This window comes from Amia ocellicauda, chromosome 7 (assembly GCF_036373705.1).
Source record: "Amia ocellicauda isolate fAmiCal2 chromosome 7, fAmiCal2.hap1, whole genome shotgun sequence".
NCBI lineage: Eukaryota > Metazoa > Chordata > Actinopteri > Amiiformes > Amiidae > Amia > Amia ocellicauda.
Window position 1 is genome coordinate 43,311,742 of NC_089856.1, and position 16,575 is coordinate 43,328,316.

The window sequence follows — 16,575 nt, forward strand, 5'->3', positions numbered from 1 at the left end:
CCTGGCAAGGGCCGGTTTCCACTCCTACGCCCTCTCTCACAGACGATGCTCTCTGTAAGCTGATAAAGCCCGGCTGCTGTTAACCCCTTTTGACTGACAGCGGGAATGGTTGCAGTTATGCTCTCTGCTTGCAAGAAAGGAAAAAAAACAACACAAACTGTTCATCGTGCAGTATGGGGGGCAGATCTGCATGTCTTGCATTTTTTCCTACCGCCTCCTTTGCCAAGATTGGATCCGCATGGTGATTTGCATAAGGCTAGGCTAAAAGATGTTGTATGTTGTAACCGAAAGGCAATAAACCCCAACGTTATGGGCACAATATTCAGAATTTACAAGACATTCGGACACTTTCCCCAGTTCTCAATTGATGGGAGTGAAGTGGATTAATTGTCCTGCCCGGACCACTTAAAAAGCAGTGTTTCTCGCTCCCGTCAAGAATCTGAATACAAAGTGTAACTTTGATGAAATGTCAACGGTACCTTATTTTAGATCAAAGCCGGAGAGATTAACTTGACAGATTCTTGGGCTTTGTCTCAGAGAATTGTTGAGTAAGTTTATATTACGGTATTTATTTAATTTGTGAAACGGGGGCCGGCTTTTTCCATTACGCGCCGGTCGGAGAGAAACCCTGCGCTTGGCAATGGAACGTGGATGTCATTTTTATTCATGAGAGTTCGCTCGCTCTAGATTCTCTAACGGTTATATCAGTCACATCTGGTTTGCTTTCAGTGCTGTGTTCTATCTCACTGTGGGTGTAAGACAGTTTGTACAGCCACTTCACAAGGCAGCCAGCGTCGGGCTTGTGATGTTAATATGCGATTGTGTTTATATAAGGGATATAAGAGGCTTTGGCTGATTCATCGTGTATCCGAGTTTAAGCAACTCAGATTGTGTTGTGTTTGCTCTGGCTTTTTAGATTCCTTGCGTTTTCCTTTCACTACTCACAATGCGTGTGTGTGTGCGTGCATGTGCATGTGTGTATGTGTTGGTGCCGGTATCAGATAGCCACAAATAGGATTGATCATGCTGTGGGGTTTGCATTCAGAGCACACAATGAATGCTTCCCTGTTCTTTCCTTTCATTTCCTTTTGTTTTTGGAGGAATTACCTGGTAGAGAAGCAGGTTAAAGGGACAAGCTGAAGTCTAAAAGGTGACCTGCCCTTCAAAACCTACAAAGCACCAAGATTACCTTATTTTTATTCAATACGTAACTCCTTTAGCTAGTGTCACCTTTTATAGCAGAAATCGTTATAGCACAGCTGTGTTTACACAAACAGTTAATCGAGTTTACAAAAGTGGACACGGTTTCATTTAATATTGTAGGTGACGTTCTACCACAGTACTTTCATTAAAATCGACATGCACTCATGTTAATTGCAACTGTTTGAATTTGGACAAAATCTAAGAAATTCAACTGCCGTAGTTTTGCGAACTACAGCAACAAATTGTCAGATTTTTCACGTAATACTTTTTGTTTGTTTGATCGTTTTATTCCTGGTAAATGAGGTACCTCTTACGGTTATCTACACTCTTCTGAGGGAGTCTTCACATTCCTGTTTTTGTTTGTTTGTGTTTTGCTTCGGCACAGTCTGCCCGAACTATAAATATCCATCACGTAAACGTCCGTATGTATTACCTCGCCAGCTGCTGAAACACGGTAGCGACACCTGGGCAGTACTTTCTCAGCTTTTAGCTTCTCTTCCAGCATGGGAGTGTTGTGAAGCCTGGTTTTCTCCCTGTCATATTCGGTCTGTGTGCCGGGGAGTGACAAGACTAAATGATTGCCAGATCACAGAGACTCCTGCTGCAAGAGGTGGCTCCCCCTAACAAACAACAGCTGGGCCGAGTTCATTACGGCAAAGGCAACAACATAATGAGGACCAAGATGCCTCTCTGCTTGATTAAAAGAAGGGGGAAGAAAGGGGAAAAAAAACAGCTTCTACCGCCGCATGTTTACAGCAGTGATTTATGCTTCGGAGACTTGGGCACTTACTAAAGAGGAGAAAAGCAGAGCTGGCAAAGTGGTTGGAGGAGAGACGAGAGATGGGTTTTTCGGCTGCAGAGAGAGGCAGGGAAAATGTATTTAAAACTGAGAAGTCGGGATAGCAGTTCAAGTATGAAGTGTGCTGAATGAAAAGGGGTTTGCACATGAAGTTTTAGACATCTCTTACTGAACTGAACAGGAGATGTTACTGTACACTTATTTTATTGTTGTAATGCATTGTAACACCCCTATCTGCTTTATATCTTATCAATGCTGTGTGTTTGTATGAACCAGGCCTCAGATAAGACTACCTTACATCACAGAGAGTAATGTCTGCCTTTCAACGATTCGCTGCAGGGGTTCATAGTAGGTAAACATTAAGGATATGCTAATTGGTTTACGGGGAGATGTATGTGTTGATGATTTTCATACTGTATATGATTACAAATAATATAATATAATATAATATATAATATAATATAATGTACATTCCCTCTTTATCTAACTTGTATCTGACCCTTTATAATGAGTTACAATTTGTGATGTTCTACAGATTATGCACTTTTATGTTTTATTGATTTCGAAAGCACACAGTCTGTCCTGTCTCTTATATTGCGATAATTGCAAAGAGGCCTTTTCGCTGGTGGGAGATGAAAACAAACTATTCACCGCTCCAATGAAAGAGAGAGATGTTTCTAACCATGACTTCTCCCCTGAACTATTCATGACCAACACGTTTCCTTCCAGTCTTCAAATAAAAATAAAAAAACCCTCTGGCTCTGGAGTGTTTGGTGTCACGCCCTAAGGCCTTCTGCCGAGTGTCAGCTCAACAGCTTTCTGAAGCAACACGGAGAATCTGCTCGACTCCTCGTGGCGTTCTTCTGTGGGTATTAAAATAGAAATCTCATAGTCAATTTTCTCTCCTTCTTTCTCCTGGACAGGACCACACAGAGTTTAACTCGTCCATGGTGAAGAGCCAGACCAACACCGCTCGCATCGATGGCCTGAGGCCCGGGACCGTGTATGTGGTTCAGGTCCGTGCCAGGACGGTTGCCGGCTTTGGAAAATACAGCGGGAAAATGTGCTTCCAGACTCTGACAGATGGTAAGAACAACAGGGCCGGGGGGTTCGAGGAGAAGGGGGTTTATGTGAAGGGTGGCATGTTGTACAGGGTTCTACAAATAATTACATTTCATACAGAAAGGCTTAGCTAATTGTTTTTCACTGTAGTTAGGCAGCCATCCCAGCATGCTTAGCGGCAATTCCTGGTTAATATGATTAATTATTGGCTTCGGGGATAGAATTGTTTGGTATATTTCAACACCTGCTTCACAGCGGCTGTTTTGAAGGCACACATGACAGATCCCTCTCTTTCTCTCCCTGTATCTGGAGAGACTGCTTGCAATTGTAATTCCAAATATGGTTATTTTTCCTAATCTATTTCATGTTTCAAGTCAAACTGTGAATCCCTGCCTTTTTTCAAGGTTGCTGTTGTTTTGTCTGTAATGGTAGTGTGCTTTTAGACGAGAATTAGTCTGGAGGAAGACTGGATGTGTTTTAATTGTGTCGGTTTTTACAAAATGTTCTTTCAGAAGAACGCTGTTAGTCATTTGAATGTCGGCGCTCCGAAGCAATGTGGTAATGCATCTGTGCAGATTTCTATATTCGTTTTTATATATTCTCTCAATAATATTTTTAACTATATATCACTCCCAAATCATTGTATACTTTCTCTGCCTCACTCAAATCTGTTTCAAGCACACTCTGTTCTTCAAGCGTGAATGAAGTCTGTGTTCTGCAGTGTCCCACTCTTCCTGATTAATAGCATTGAAGAGGGAGGTCAGTACTTCTTATTTCAGCGGATAAACGGCGGTGGTGACTGATCCCAGAAGGAGAATGTTTCAGGCCCAGTATTAGTCCATTTTTCGACAGATTCAATGACAATGTTAATTGTACTTCTATTGAGGGCCAACAACATATCTCAATTTAGGCTCTCGGAAATGCGACATATTCTAAGAGGTAATTACTATGGAAACTATGGAAAACCTCAGATGGTTTTGAGAGAAAGGTAGTAGAAAAGAGAGAAAGATTCTGTTCTTTTTAAATGACAGGAAAAGTAATCACACTTAAATGGTCTCAAACATGCTCTACGTTTTTGGTACTGTTCCCCCTTTTCCAACCGGCGTCACCAGAGGATTGTCGTACTGTAATTATAAGATTTCTACCTCGAACGAAGAGCGATTGTCTTACAGGAGCTGCAGTTGATTAAAGCCGAAATCACTTAATAAATCGTTTAATCACGGTTGCCCGAGTTTAATTACAGTCGAGAGAGAGATGAGAAGTTTAGCTGAGAAGTGCATCGGTGACGAGGCTCCCGTAACGACCGGGTCCCATGTTGCCACGATCGCCCGGCCAATCTCCTGCAAAACAATGTCGCGCCATGCCTCGTGATTAAGATCGGGCCCCATCTTCGGCACAAGCCGGTCTGGAAGCAGTCCCAGCCCACCCACTGGTAATTAGCGCTCCGTTATTTGACGCTGTGGAAGAGTGACATGTGGTCGCAGTGCTTTAAAGGCAGGGGCGACGGGGGAGCTGACAGTACATGGGCTGGCCGGCTGCCAAGACATGGCCAGCAGTTAAGACAATTAGCGCCGGGGGGGCATGGGGAGGCCTTGGATTTCATCTCCTGCTCTCGCTTGACAATCAAATCTCTCTCCCTCTGTCCCCGTCCCCCCTTTTAAGCCTCTTCATGGTGGCAACACATAATGAACTGTGTGCGTGACGGAGAGAGTAAGCAATCTGAACAGGAATTCAAGCGATTTGAATTCAAAGCCTCGTCCACTGCCCTTTCATTTCCATTGAAGCACCTCCACCTGCGTAGTGTATATCTATATGCTCATCTGTTTATTATGCTTATATATAGAGAGATAGAGATAGATAGATAGATCGAGGAAAACAGAGAATAGTTTTCTCTTCCTTCTAAAGCAATATTTGTGATGAGATGTACTTTGGAAACATGATTTTGCGGACTGCCACGTTTAATTCTGCTTTCCAGATGGGAAGGGCCAGCTTTATTCATATTTTAGGAATGGGGTAATGATTTCTGTTCACTTCATTTACAATCCTGTCAGAGACAATGTGACCATCCTGCTTTATTTGGTTAGTGACCATAGTTTATATTGAATCAGGTGATGTATTGCTGCTGTGAGTGGACCTGCTGCAAACTCCTTGTTGTCAAAATTGTTAAAACAATATCTGTTGGTTAATTTAGGAATTTCAATTGAGCTGAAGAACAGAACTTGAATTGAAATGGTCCTCTTTTCTTTTTTCCTTATACTAAAGAGCAGAAATCCCAACTATACCTTTGTAGGCCATCGTAGACCACAGTCTAACTGACACTAAACTATGGAAAAATGTGTTGTTTACACATACAGAAAGCATCTGAATAAAGCAGCTGTGTGGAGAAGTTGTGATGTCAGGTAGAACAATTTAGATGCATTTAAAAGCTCTTTCATGAATAGGAATTAATTCCATTACAGGATTCATAGTACTGATTGATTAATTGATATAAGGAAGGAGCTGATTGTGTCAAAGAGATGTGTGGAAATGGAAGGACCCTACTTTATCATAAAATGCAGCATATCATGCTCACCATCTATTACAAACATGCAGAAATGTTTTTATAAAGGGGCTATTTTCTTTAAATCTCAGCAAAGGAAATGTAAAAATCTAACTCTCCATGAGAAAGCTTTGCGTCTGTGTAGCATCTGCTGATCACAATCCGTAGTGGCTGTTTAATAAAGTCAACTCATCAGAAACGAACAGGTACACTTTGTAAAAGTTCTCATTTAAACTTGAAGAAAAAAGCTGATGTATGAAACACATTAACTATAATGACCGAATACCGAGCTAATCAATTCCCTGGCCACCTCACTTCCAATTATGCATAGATTCGCAAAACCAAAGAACACTCCAATAGAAGATTACATTATTATATTAAACATTTATAATCTGTGTTTTTGAGCTACCCTTAATTGTTTGCTAAGTCTTCAGCGCACTGTGTGTTTGATAATTACACATCCTGGCATTTGAAATGTTCAAATAAAAATGCACTGCAGTTCTGTGTTAGATTCCCTCAGATGGGGATTTAAGACTCTAGGAACTTAGTTTTCAGCGTTGAAAGAATTAGATTTCAAGGTGCTCTTTAAAGTGTACGAGCTCTGTTAAAGGGATTCGTTCTGGCAACTGATGAAATGCACATGAGAATTGGTTCCTGACTGTTTTGACATGGCACTGCAAATGCATTTCGGGTTCCTTTTTCTAAATTCACTGCCTAATTCAAAGAAAACAAAACTGGGATTATCATAGCCAAGTCACAGTCGTATTTTACAAAAAAGAACTTCAAAACTAGCTCACATACAAGGTGTTGTTCAAGTGAATGGTGCAATTAAATTCATTGGATGATCAGTGTTGACACTAGAGGGGGCTCACAATTTGTGGCAATGATGGGTTGTATACATGGAAGCACACGGACGCTATTGGATGTTCCAGAGGGTCATAGCATGTTGAATGACACGGGATGCATGTGCTAATTTGTATTGCTCCGCTATGTAAGATTTGCACAATACAGTTGTTTAAATAGGCTGCCGAACTTTTCAACTTACCTCTTACCGCCAAGAATACTTTCCTGTGCTTCCCTTCATCTCTCTCTCTCTCTCTCTCTCTCTCTCTCTGTCTCTCTCTCTCCCCTGTGCATCTTCCCTCTCCACAGACGACTACAAGTCAGAGCTGAGGGAGCAGCTGCCTTTGATCGCCGGCTCCGCGGCAGCTGGGGTCGTGTTCATCGTCTCTCTGGTGGCCATTTCTATCGTGTGCAGCAGGTACCCGTGCCATCTCCCTGTTCCCCCGCCTCACTGTGGGAAGACAATATGTTTATCCGTCACATAGTGGATTCCCTGCAAGCCAATTCCAGAAGTGCTATTTAATAGTTTTTTACTTTATCCAAACAGTTAACGGATTAATGAATTCAGTTACTGGATTTAAGTAGTCTAAAGTACAATGTGTGGAAGGTGTCGTGTGATTCATGATTACGAGAGACCAATAAAAGCATCAGGATGGGGGCACTTCAGGAACAGTCTTACGTGTGTTTCTGGACCTGATCCAGAGCATTCACACCTCCTCCGCACTTCATTTTGCATTTCGAAAATGATACCTGAGCACAGATTTTCAGTCTTTTGTGGCTTCGTTTATGTCGTTGTGTAACAGAAGTGTCTTTGTGTAATCGCAGGAAGAGAGCCTACACCAAGGAGGCAGTATACAGCGACAAACTCCAGCACTACAGCACTGGCCGAGGTGAGCGTTGAGGCTTCACAACAATCATCTGCTACACTACATTTCCCAAAGGCTTCTAATACAGACAAACACCTGCAATAGAAATGATAAGACCCATTTAAAATGGCAACGGGGACGTTCATTCAGTGTCCTATGAGTGTTAAGTGAAATGTGATTATTCAGTGTTTGTTTGCATATGAAGGTAAACTCAGGTAATTATTTATTTAATGAATTTGACCATCATTCATTCAGTGTGTGTCCCTGGTTATATTTTGAGAAATAACAATCCAGTAGGCCGGGGCAGAGTTGTTGTTTTTTATCTGGTACCCTTCCAAGCTCACGTCATGCTCAGTTGTGAAGAGGAAATCAAAACCTCTTGGTAGCCGACATGAGAGAGAGGTTTTACTCTTTGGACTAGGTTGATACTGAAAAGCATATCTCTTCTCATTTCGGTATGTTAGAAGAGTGTATCGTATATTATAGCAGTAGTAGATGTTACAAGTGTGTTACAGAGTTCTAGAGGATTAAGTCACGTTTCAAAAACAATGTGTCAACGTAATCTGGCAGACACCTCCATCGAGAAACTGAGAGCAATTAACAAAGAGAGAAATAAACAAAAGGAGCCGAAACAATGCGATCCCTCATTATCAATCTGCTAATGTCTCTTGCATCGAGCAATTAAGGAAAGCGACACGAGAGCGCCAAATGACTTTCACTAATTCTTAATTAATTCATTTGTGGAAATTATCTCGAATCACTTCCAATTCAAGTTCAAAGGCAGCCACTGAAAAGCTTTCTGCTATCAATCCCGAGAAAGGAAACTTGTCTGGAAACTTGAAATAAAAAGCTCATTTGACACTGTAGTGTAACTATAAACTGCTTTTTACCCATCTCAGTTCATTATCATACCTAGTTTAGTTTAAAGAACACATTAATTAGTGCAGATAAAATATGAATAACTATCTATGACTCCTTCCATAAAACAACACAGGGATTGTTTCAGTTTCAGGATTGCCACTGCCACTGTCCCAGAATCTTGAATTTTGCTCTTTATAGTCTCATCCTTAAAAAGTAAATATACTGTCACTATAGAGAATAGTTGCTCTCAGGAAATTGAAATTCTAGGATTGTGTTGTCACCCTGTGGGGTTCTATTGGTTCCTCCACAGTGTTTATACATATTTTTTGATCTTATATATATTCATCTTTACATTTCTCGCCTACTCTTTTAAAATGTGTAAATGTTGAGTACATCAGTAAAGGGTTGGAATTAATTTCAGCCTAGTACAGTGTTGAACATAAACCAGCCAGGGAAACATAATATAACCCTTAACCAGGAGTAGAGAATATAAAAATGCCAAAAGCTTCTGTACAACGTCAGGCACAAAGCTGACAGAGTTGTATAGAGAGAACATGCTTCTGTTCCCTGCAGCAGGGATACCATCGAGATACACAAACGGCTAATTGTCAGTATGTTTAATTCCCCCGAAGTCAAGGCTGTTGGAGAGGAGATGAATGTTAAAAATAAAACAAAAGGGAGGACAAGCTTCATAGCTGACAAAGATCCGAGGACAAAACCGAGAGCTCTCAGTGTGAGATAACAAACGGATGCTGCAACACTTTCTTGGGAGGGTCTCTCGACTGTGTTTCCATTATTTCTGAAAACTATTCCTTTATTTGTGTCTTTATGTTCTTGCTTTCTATGCGGTTTTCCCCTTTTAATAAAAGGCAATTATTTTGTAAAACAGTAACTGTGCGTGTCCGGGCTTGTGTTGAGAACAGGAGTCGCTGACAGGTAGTGGTGATTGTGCATCATAAAATAGCCTTTATTTTAAACAACACTGATAATTGTGTTCGTTAAACGTCAACACATAATAATATGCCTTTGTTTGATATATTATTCAAAGTATAACTGCTCTTGGGAGTTGGTCAGTTTCCAGCTACATATAATCAGCTAATAAAATGTTTCTTTTGTAAACAGAATCAGCACGAGAGCAGAGGGGTGCCTAATGATTGGACTTGGAAATATTGGTCTGGTTCAGTTCACTTACGACTTGACATTGTGCCAGCCAGGCACATTTTGTCAGAAAAACTAAATTATCATCAGAACGCTTCAAAACAGAGTTCAAAGTCATAGTGGCATATTTTCTATGAGCTCAGAGGGATAGAAAGACGTGATTCAAGAGGGATTGTCAATTTGTTCCCCGTGTGTCTAGACTCGGCAGCGCTTGGATATCTGTGGCAGGTGTCTAGTGTTCAGAGAGGGCAAGTCAAAGGCACTGAAATAGTCTTTTAGGTGTATATTTTTTGTTTTCAGGCTGTGAACATTAGTGACATTTCATAAATCAGAATGGCAAAATAATTGTTCGGCTTATGGAAGTTGCCACCACCTCAGTCAGTGGTGGGGAACCAGTTTACCGAACAGATGTTTCCGTTGAGTTACCGAAAACAGGAGACGCTGTAGTCTGTTCAAGGTGTTGTTGATGAATCAAAGACTTGAGCTCTGCTGCTGAGGCACCTGCAGTTGTGAAGTTACCCACCCAGTTCGAAAGGCTGGGTGTGTATGATAGACACGTGTGTGTGTGTGTTTAGGACCTCTCTCCTGGGGCTTTTATAATCACTGAACATGCTGCTGACTGCACTGGCATGTGTAACTGGAGTATAACTAAAAATGAAAAGGATAAAATCAATAGCTTAGAAGAAGGTGGAGTGACTTAAGGGAATTGGGCATCTTCTCTGCCTATTTACCATTCATTTATTATCCCCCATTTTATTATCATTAAATGTTTTCTTCTGCGTGCTTTTTTATATAGATCTTCACTGTATGTGGTTAAAATGGAAATTAAAACTTAATTAAAACGTAATTAGGATGGAACAGAACACCGTTCATCTTGGTTAAGTTCAAACGCTCTGGCTTTGAAGTTTTAAAAAGCCTTTTTAATGATAGTGATGCGTGGGGATAAAAAGGCATCAGATCCATGAGCCAACTGGGTGACTGTGCCGGGTTTAAACAAAAGCCACCGATGCAAATGAGCAAACTTTTCCCAGAGCCTCAGTTTTTTGGTTATTTTATTCTGAGCGTCACATGAGGGGCGATCTATCTACGTTTGACATTTAATCATGAAGGTAATTTTCAAATTGATATATTTTTTTTAAGCTGCATCTGACACACGCACACACACGCACCAAGTATACACTCCCTTAAACCATTTATACAAATTGCAGCATGAGAGTTATGTAAATGGCTTAATGACGGCTAATTACTTACTTACTTATTACTAATTAAAAGCAGGAAGAATGGTAAGAAATAAGCAATGAGCGCAACGTACCCTGACATTTAGTCACTCTGAAGACACTGCCAGATAAATAAATAATTAAATAAGGAATTAAAATGCAGATGGCATACTCTCTCAAGTTGACTCTGTGCTGGGCAGTGATGGTCACTTCTCTGTAGTGACATGATCTTGGCAGCCGAGGAAGCTTGTGCATCCCCAGTGAGCTTCGAAGGGGAAATAGTGTCGCAGGCTTTGAGTTTCTGAAACTTTGGAAAGCAAAAAACAGCTGCTCTACGGGGGATCAGCTGTGCTCTCTAGCGTGTCTGTGTCACCTTGCTTCAGCGTGTCTCCAGTCCGACCCCAGCACGCATCGGCATCTCAAACCCTCGCCTCGCCAACCCCTCTGACAGGGCCCCAGGTGCGGCCCAGCCCAGCCGCCCGACAAACACTCCGGCGCACCGCCCCGAGCAGCTTGCCCGTGTCAGTGCGCGCTAATTCGCGTCACCGCTGATGGCGTCCAGATGTTGCCGAGGGGCGTCTCTGAGGAGTAAGTGCCCCGAGGGCCAGATGGAGGGGGACCAGGCGAGGGGGAACGTGCTGGAGAGGAGCGTCGTGCCGGCCTCCTTGGCCTGGCCTGACCGTCGTAAATAAGCGCGCTCTGGCACGCGTGCGGCGTTCATGTGCACGTCTGCTCCCCCCGGCTTTCGCGCGGTTCTGTTCTGAGGCAGCGCTGGAAATCAGTTAAACATATGGGGGGTTTAGCGCCTCTGTCTAAAATGTATTGACACCAGATACCATGTTACATTGACTGCTTTTGGCAGCTTTGCCGATCAATCTGTTGTCATGGATTCAAGATCTATCCAATTAACAGCCTTTTCCACGGTGCAGAGCAGTAAAACCATGATGTCTTTTTTTTTTCGTTCTTTTCTTTCCCGTTTATGAAAGATAGCTCCTTCGGCTTCTTGTACTCAGTCTCTCTTAGCCTTAAGAAATATGAGATGCTTTGGATAGAGGCATCAGCCAAACAAACTTAATTATAATGATACCAACCACTTAGTCTATGCAACTGGGGATTCAATGCCATTGTGAAATGCACTAATAAAATGAGTTTTAGACATCGTTTTTTGCATGCATGCGGTGCGATCTAATCAATCTCAATTTTGGTTGGACCTGTCCAATAATCTACACACGTGCGGCATTTGACTCAACGTGGACACTCTCTGCTGAGGTGGTTTTATAGCTGGCATGAAGCAGGCAATCGCGCACTCTGTTTGCTGAGCACGCACAGATCAGGGAAGCATAAAATATTAACATACGTATCTATTTTTTTTCTTATCTAGCAGCTATAAAAAAATAGAACGTTAAACAGTGGTGTAAGAAAAAAGAGAAACTGTTTGCCATGTAAATTATACATGAAAGGCGGCAATGTTCCTGTAATAAAAGCAATAGGTTCTGTCTGTGTTGTTTACTGAAATATGGACTGCGTAATGGCTGATAATATAACTGGCTGCTGGTTGCGAGAAAGCCATTATGGGAGGCAGAGCTGCTGTTCCAAGAGGCTGAATGAGTCCTCTAATTTGAGCGTGTATGGACTCACTTAATTGTCAATTATATCCAGACAGGCCTGGTTCAAAGCCATTAGGAATCAGTTAGGCCGATCCTGCAAAGAAGAACTTGTCCTTAACATTGAAATCCAAGAGGAACAAATGTTTGTCGAGCTGCACTGGGCTTTTTCTGCTTGCGTTTGTGTGCCAATCTTCCACTGCTGTCTGAGAGCGAGTTATGTGAGGAAAACGGACATTTTGGGAGATCTTTGTGTTCTCAGAAACTCTGGAAATGTCCTACATCATTTCATCACCACCGCAATTGCAGGAAATTAGTCCTCCCGGGTTTTGTCCACAACTTCCATTTGTTCTCCTGCTGCCCTGAGTATTCCCTGCGCTGCTTTTGTGTGGGCAGTGGCTCACCTCTGCAAATTATTTTTTTCCTCCCATTTGCCTTCAGAAACAACACTCTTCAGTTTCTAACAGCTAGTCGGTGACTCACCTATCACTCACACAAAACATAATTTAATAATGTCTGCTTTATCAGGTTTTGGTCCCTGTAGGACGAGTCCCTTTGAAATTAGTTCCATGTCTATAAAAGGGAGGGAACTTGGTGTTTTATTTCATTTTATTTTGATGCCTCATCTGATTTCACTCCAAACGATACATTAAAGGTGTAGCAACTCTTAACAGTACAATACACAGAGTTTAATGCTTTCAGGACTTTTTCATTTGCAGGTTAGCAACATTACTTATGTTATGTATACTTATACTTACAGTGAGGGAAAAAAGTATTTGATCCCCTGCTGATTTTGTACGTTTGCCCACTGACAAATAAATGATCAGTCTATAATTTTAATGGTAGGTGTATTTTAACAGTGAGAGACAGAATAACAACAAAAAAATCCAGAAAAACTCATTTCAAAAAAGTTATAAATTGATTTGCATGTTAATGAGGGAAATAAGTATTTGATCCCCTATCAATCAGCAAGATTTCTGGCTCCCAGGTGTCTTTTATACAGGTAACGAGCTGAGATTAGGAGCACTCTCTTAAAGGCAGTGCTCTTAATCTCAGCTCGTTACCTGTATAAAAGACACCTGTCCACAGAAACAATCAATCAATCAGATTCCAAACGCTCCACCATGGCCAAGACCAAAGAGCTGTCCAAGGATGTCAGGGACAAGATTGTAGACCTACACAAGGCTGGAATGGGCTACAAGACCATCGCCAAGCAGCTTGGTGAGAAGGTGACAACAGTTGGTGCGATTATTCGCAAATGGAAGAAACACAAAATAACTGTCAGTCTCCCTCGGTCTGGGGCTCCATGCAAGATCTCACCTCGTGGAGTTTCAACGGTGAGGAATCAGCCCAGAACTACACGGGAGGATCTTGTTAATGATCTCAAGGCAGCTGGGACCATAGTCAACAAGAAAACAATTGGTAACGCACTACGCCGTGAAGGACTGAAATCCTGCAGCGCCCGCAAGGTCCCCCTGCTCAAGAAAGCACATGTACAGGCCCGTCTGAAGTTTGCCAATGAACATCTGAATGATTCAGAGGAGAACTGGGTGAAAGTGTTGTGGTCAGATGAGACCAAAATCGAGCTCTTTGGCATCAACTCAACTCGCCGTGTTTGGAGGAGGAGGAATGACCCCAAGAACACCATCCCCACCGTCAAACATGGAGGTGGAAACATTATGCTTGGGGGTGTTTTTCTGCTAAGGGGACAGGACAACTGCACCGCATCAAAGGGACGATGGACGGGGCCATGTACCGTCAAATCTTGGGTGAGAACCTCCTTTCCTCAGCCAGGGCATTGAAAATGGGTCGTGGATGGGTATTCCAGCATGACAATGACCCAAAACACACAGCCAAGGCAACAAAGGAGTGTCTCAAGAAGAAGCACATTAAGGTCCTGGAGTGGCCTAGCCAGTCTCCAGACCTTAATCCCATAGAAAATCTGTGGAGGGAGCTGAAGGTTCGAGTTGCCAAACGTCAACCTCAAAACATTAATGACTTGGAGAGGATCTGCAAAGAGGAGTGGGACAAAATCCCTCCTGAGATGTGTGCAAACCTGGTGGCCAACTACAAGAAACGTCTGACCTCTGTGATTGCCAACAAGGGTTTTGCCACCAAGTACTAAGCCGAAGGGGTCAAATACTTATTTCCCTCATTAACATGCAAATTAATTTATAATTTTTTTGAAATGCGTTTTTCTGGATTTTGTTGTTTTTATTCTGTCTCTCACTGTTAAAATACACCTACCATTAAAATTATAGACTGATCATTTCTTTGTCAGTGGGCAAATGTACAAAATCAGCAGGGGATCAAATACTTTTTTCCCTCACTGTATACTTATGTATATCAAACCACGTATTGATAATATTTATAGATCCTGCTATTTTGTTGCATCCTATCTTGTTATAAACACTGTACAGCCTATCAGTGTGGTTTGTGATGACTTAAATTCTGTTAAATGTTTTTGGAAACTGGAACTGGTTGATTGACGAACATCTCCTACCCATCTCCTTCTCAGGCTCTCCAGGGATGAAGATTTACATTGACCCCTTCACCTATGAGGACCCCAACGAGGCTGTCCGTGAGTTTGCCAAGGAAATCGATGTGTCCTGTGTGAAGATCGAGGAAGTAATCGGCGCAGGTACGGCACGGTTATCAAAGTACTAGATCTTTGTAGGCGTCCTTTCCACTGTAGCACAGCTGCCAACAAACAGCCAACAAACAACTGAGGCTGCTCTCCTCAGTTCAGTAGAGGCGTGGACCACTACAGTGGCATATACAGTCGTATTTATGTGTGACTAAGTTGCTTGTGTAAGTGAATTTAATTCTAGTTCACCTCAGCTTCAGTCAGTAAGTGTCACAATGGTCCAGTGAAGCTTTCATACCTCAGGGGCAGAGGTGGTTACTGTAAACCTCTAATACTGGATTGTGTGTAGGGGTTGTAAGTCTGTGACAACACCATCGTTTTTGTCTCCTAGGCGAGTTTGGAGAGGTTTATAAGGGCCGTCTGAAGCTGCCAGGGAAGAGGGAGATCTACGTGGCCATCAAGACGCTGAAAGCGGGCTACTCCGAGAAGCAGAGGCGGGATTTCCTGAGTGAAGCGAGCATCATGGGACAGTTCGACCACCCCAACATCATCCGTCTGGAGGGCGTGGTCACCAAGAGCCGGCCCGTCATGATCATCACAGAGTTCATGGAGAACGGGGCCCTGGACTCCTTCCTCAGGGTGGGTGTTTGCTATTGTGTTATCTAATGGGCTTGAAGACCGCTTACTGCTGTGAGTTCCTCAACATACATGTGTTTATACATTTAAACTGCACTGAAGATAGCAGTTATTCATTGACAGTCTCATAAAAGGTAGAATGTCTTTTTATATTTAGAAATGAGAAGAACATTTGGATTATTTCCAAAATACCTGAAATACCTGGGATCACAGGACTGTGGCTAAAATGAAAAATGTGATGGTGCAGTAGTTCTTGTACTCTGTGCTGTAAGCTATTTATAAAAGAAATGTGCAAGAATTAATACAGAGGCTCGTCATCTGTTCAAAATGTGAATCTGAAGTACGACACCCACAGATTCACCCTGAGTTCAGCCAGTCAGCAGAGGAAGGCACTGCTGAGGTCCAGCGGACTGCAGCTTTAAACGAGCAGCTGAAGTTTATGAGCTGCGTAAGCGCCGCAGCAGCAGCACTGTTTGATGAACATTTGTAAGTCACCCTGGACAAGGGCGCCTGCTAATAAATACATAAATAAATAATAATAATAACTGCGTCAACAAAGATTGTTCCTCTTGAAAGCGCATGGGATGGGGGCTGAACCTGCAATTAACATTAACTTTCTGATGTGAACTCAGCCAAACCAGCGTGGAGTCTGAAATCGCATTTTAGCCTCATGTGTTCTGTACACAATATACACAATGGTCTAAAAGAAACAATTGACTTTAGCTTTCTTGGTTCTTTTTTCCTTAATTGCTGTATTAAGAAACATAATAAACAAAACCTAAAAACCATAAGCCTATCGTATATTTAACTGCTCCGTGTATGTTTTAGTGTAGTAGTAGTAGTCTAGTGCTTGTGGCTGTTTTGTGCGCAAATGTGCATTTCTCTAAATTCACGCCTTATCTATGTGTTCTTGATTGTTACATAAAAGCATGACTTAGTACATGATGGCTTTTATATATATTAGTGTAGTATATAGCCTACATTATAGTTCATCTAATAATGCGTTCGTCTCATCTGCAAGAATCTAGGCTACATAGCAGTACAACAATCTGTTCAACATTTAATTCGATCCATGACGTGATACATAAATAAAAACGTTTTTATTTATTTAAGAAAACAATATTCTCTTAGTTTTGTTGTTTTCATTGCTTGCATTATAATTATTACTACATTTGAAAATGTAATACACAATGTTGCCAC

General features: G+C 41.9%; 1 protein-coding gene across 2 annotated transcripts in view; it reads left to right on the forward strand.

The window, feature by feature from the left end:
• ephb1 (EPH receptor B1) overlaps positions 1 to 16,575 on the forward strand; it is a 197,900-nt gene that overhangs the window by 151,079 nt on the left and 30,246 nt on the right. For both annotated transcript variants that reach the window (XM_066709787.1, XM_066709788.1), the window contains exons 7-11: positions 2,926 to 3,088; positions 6,756 to 6,864; positions 7,272 to 7,336; positions 14,671 to 14,793; positions 15,131 to 15,378. In XM_066709787.1, coding sequence (XP_066565884.1) covers positions 2,926 to 3,088; positions 6,756 to 6,864; positions 7,272 to 7,336; positions 14,671 to 14,793; positions 15,131 to 15,378 — 708 coding nt within the window. The remainder of the gene's footprint in view (positions 1 to 2,925; positions 3,089 to 6,755; positions 6,865 to 7,271; positions 7,337 to 14,670; positions 14,794 to 15,130; positions 15,379 to 16,575) is intronic.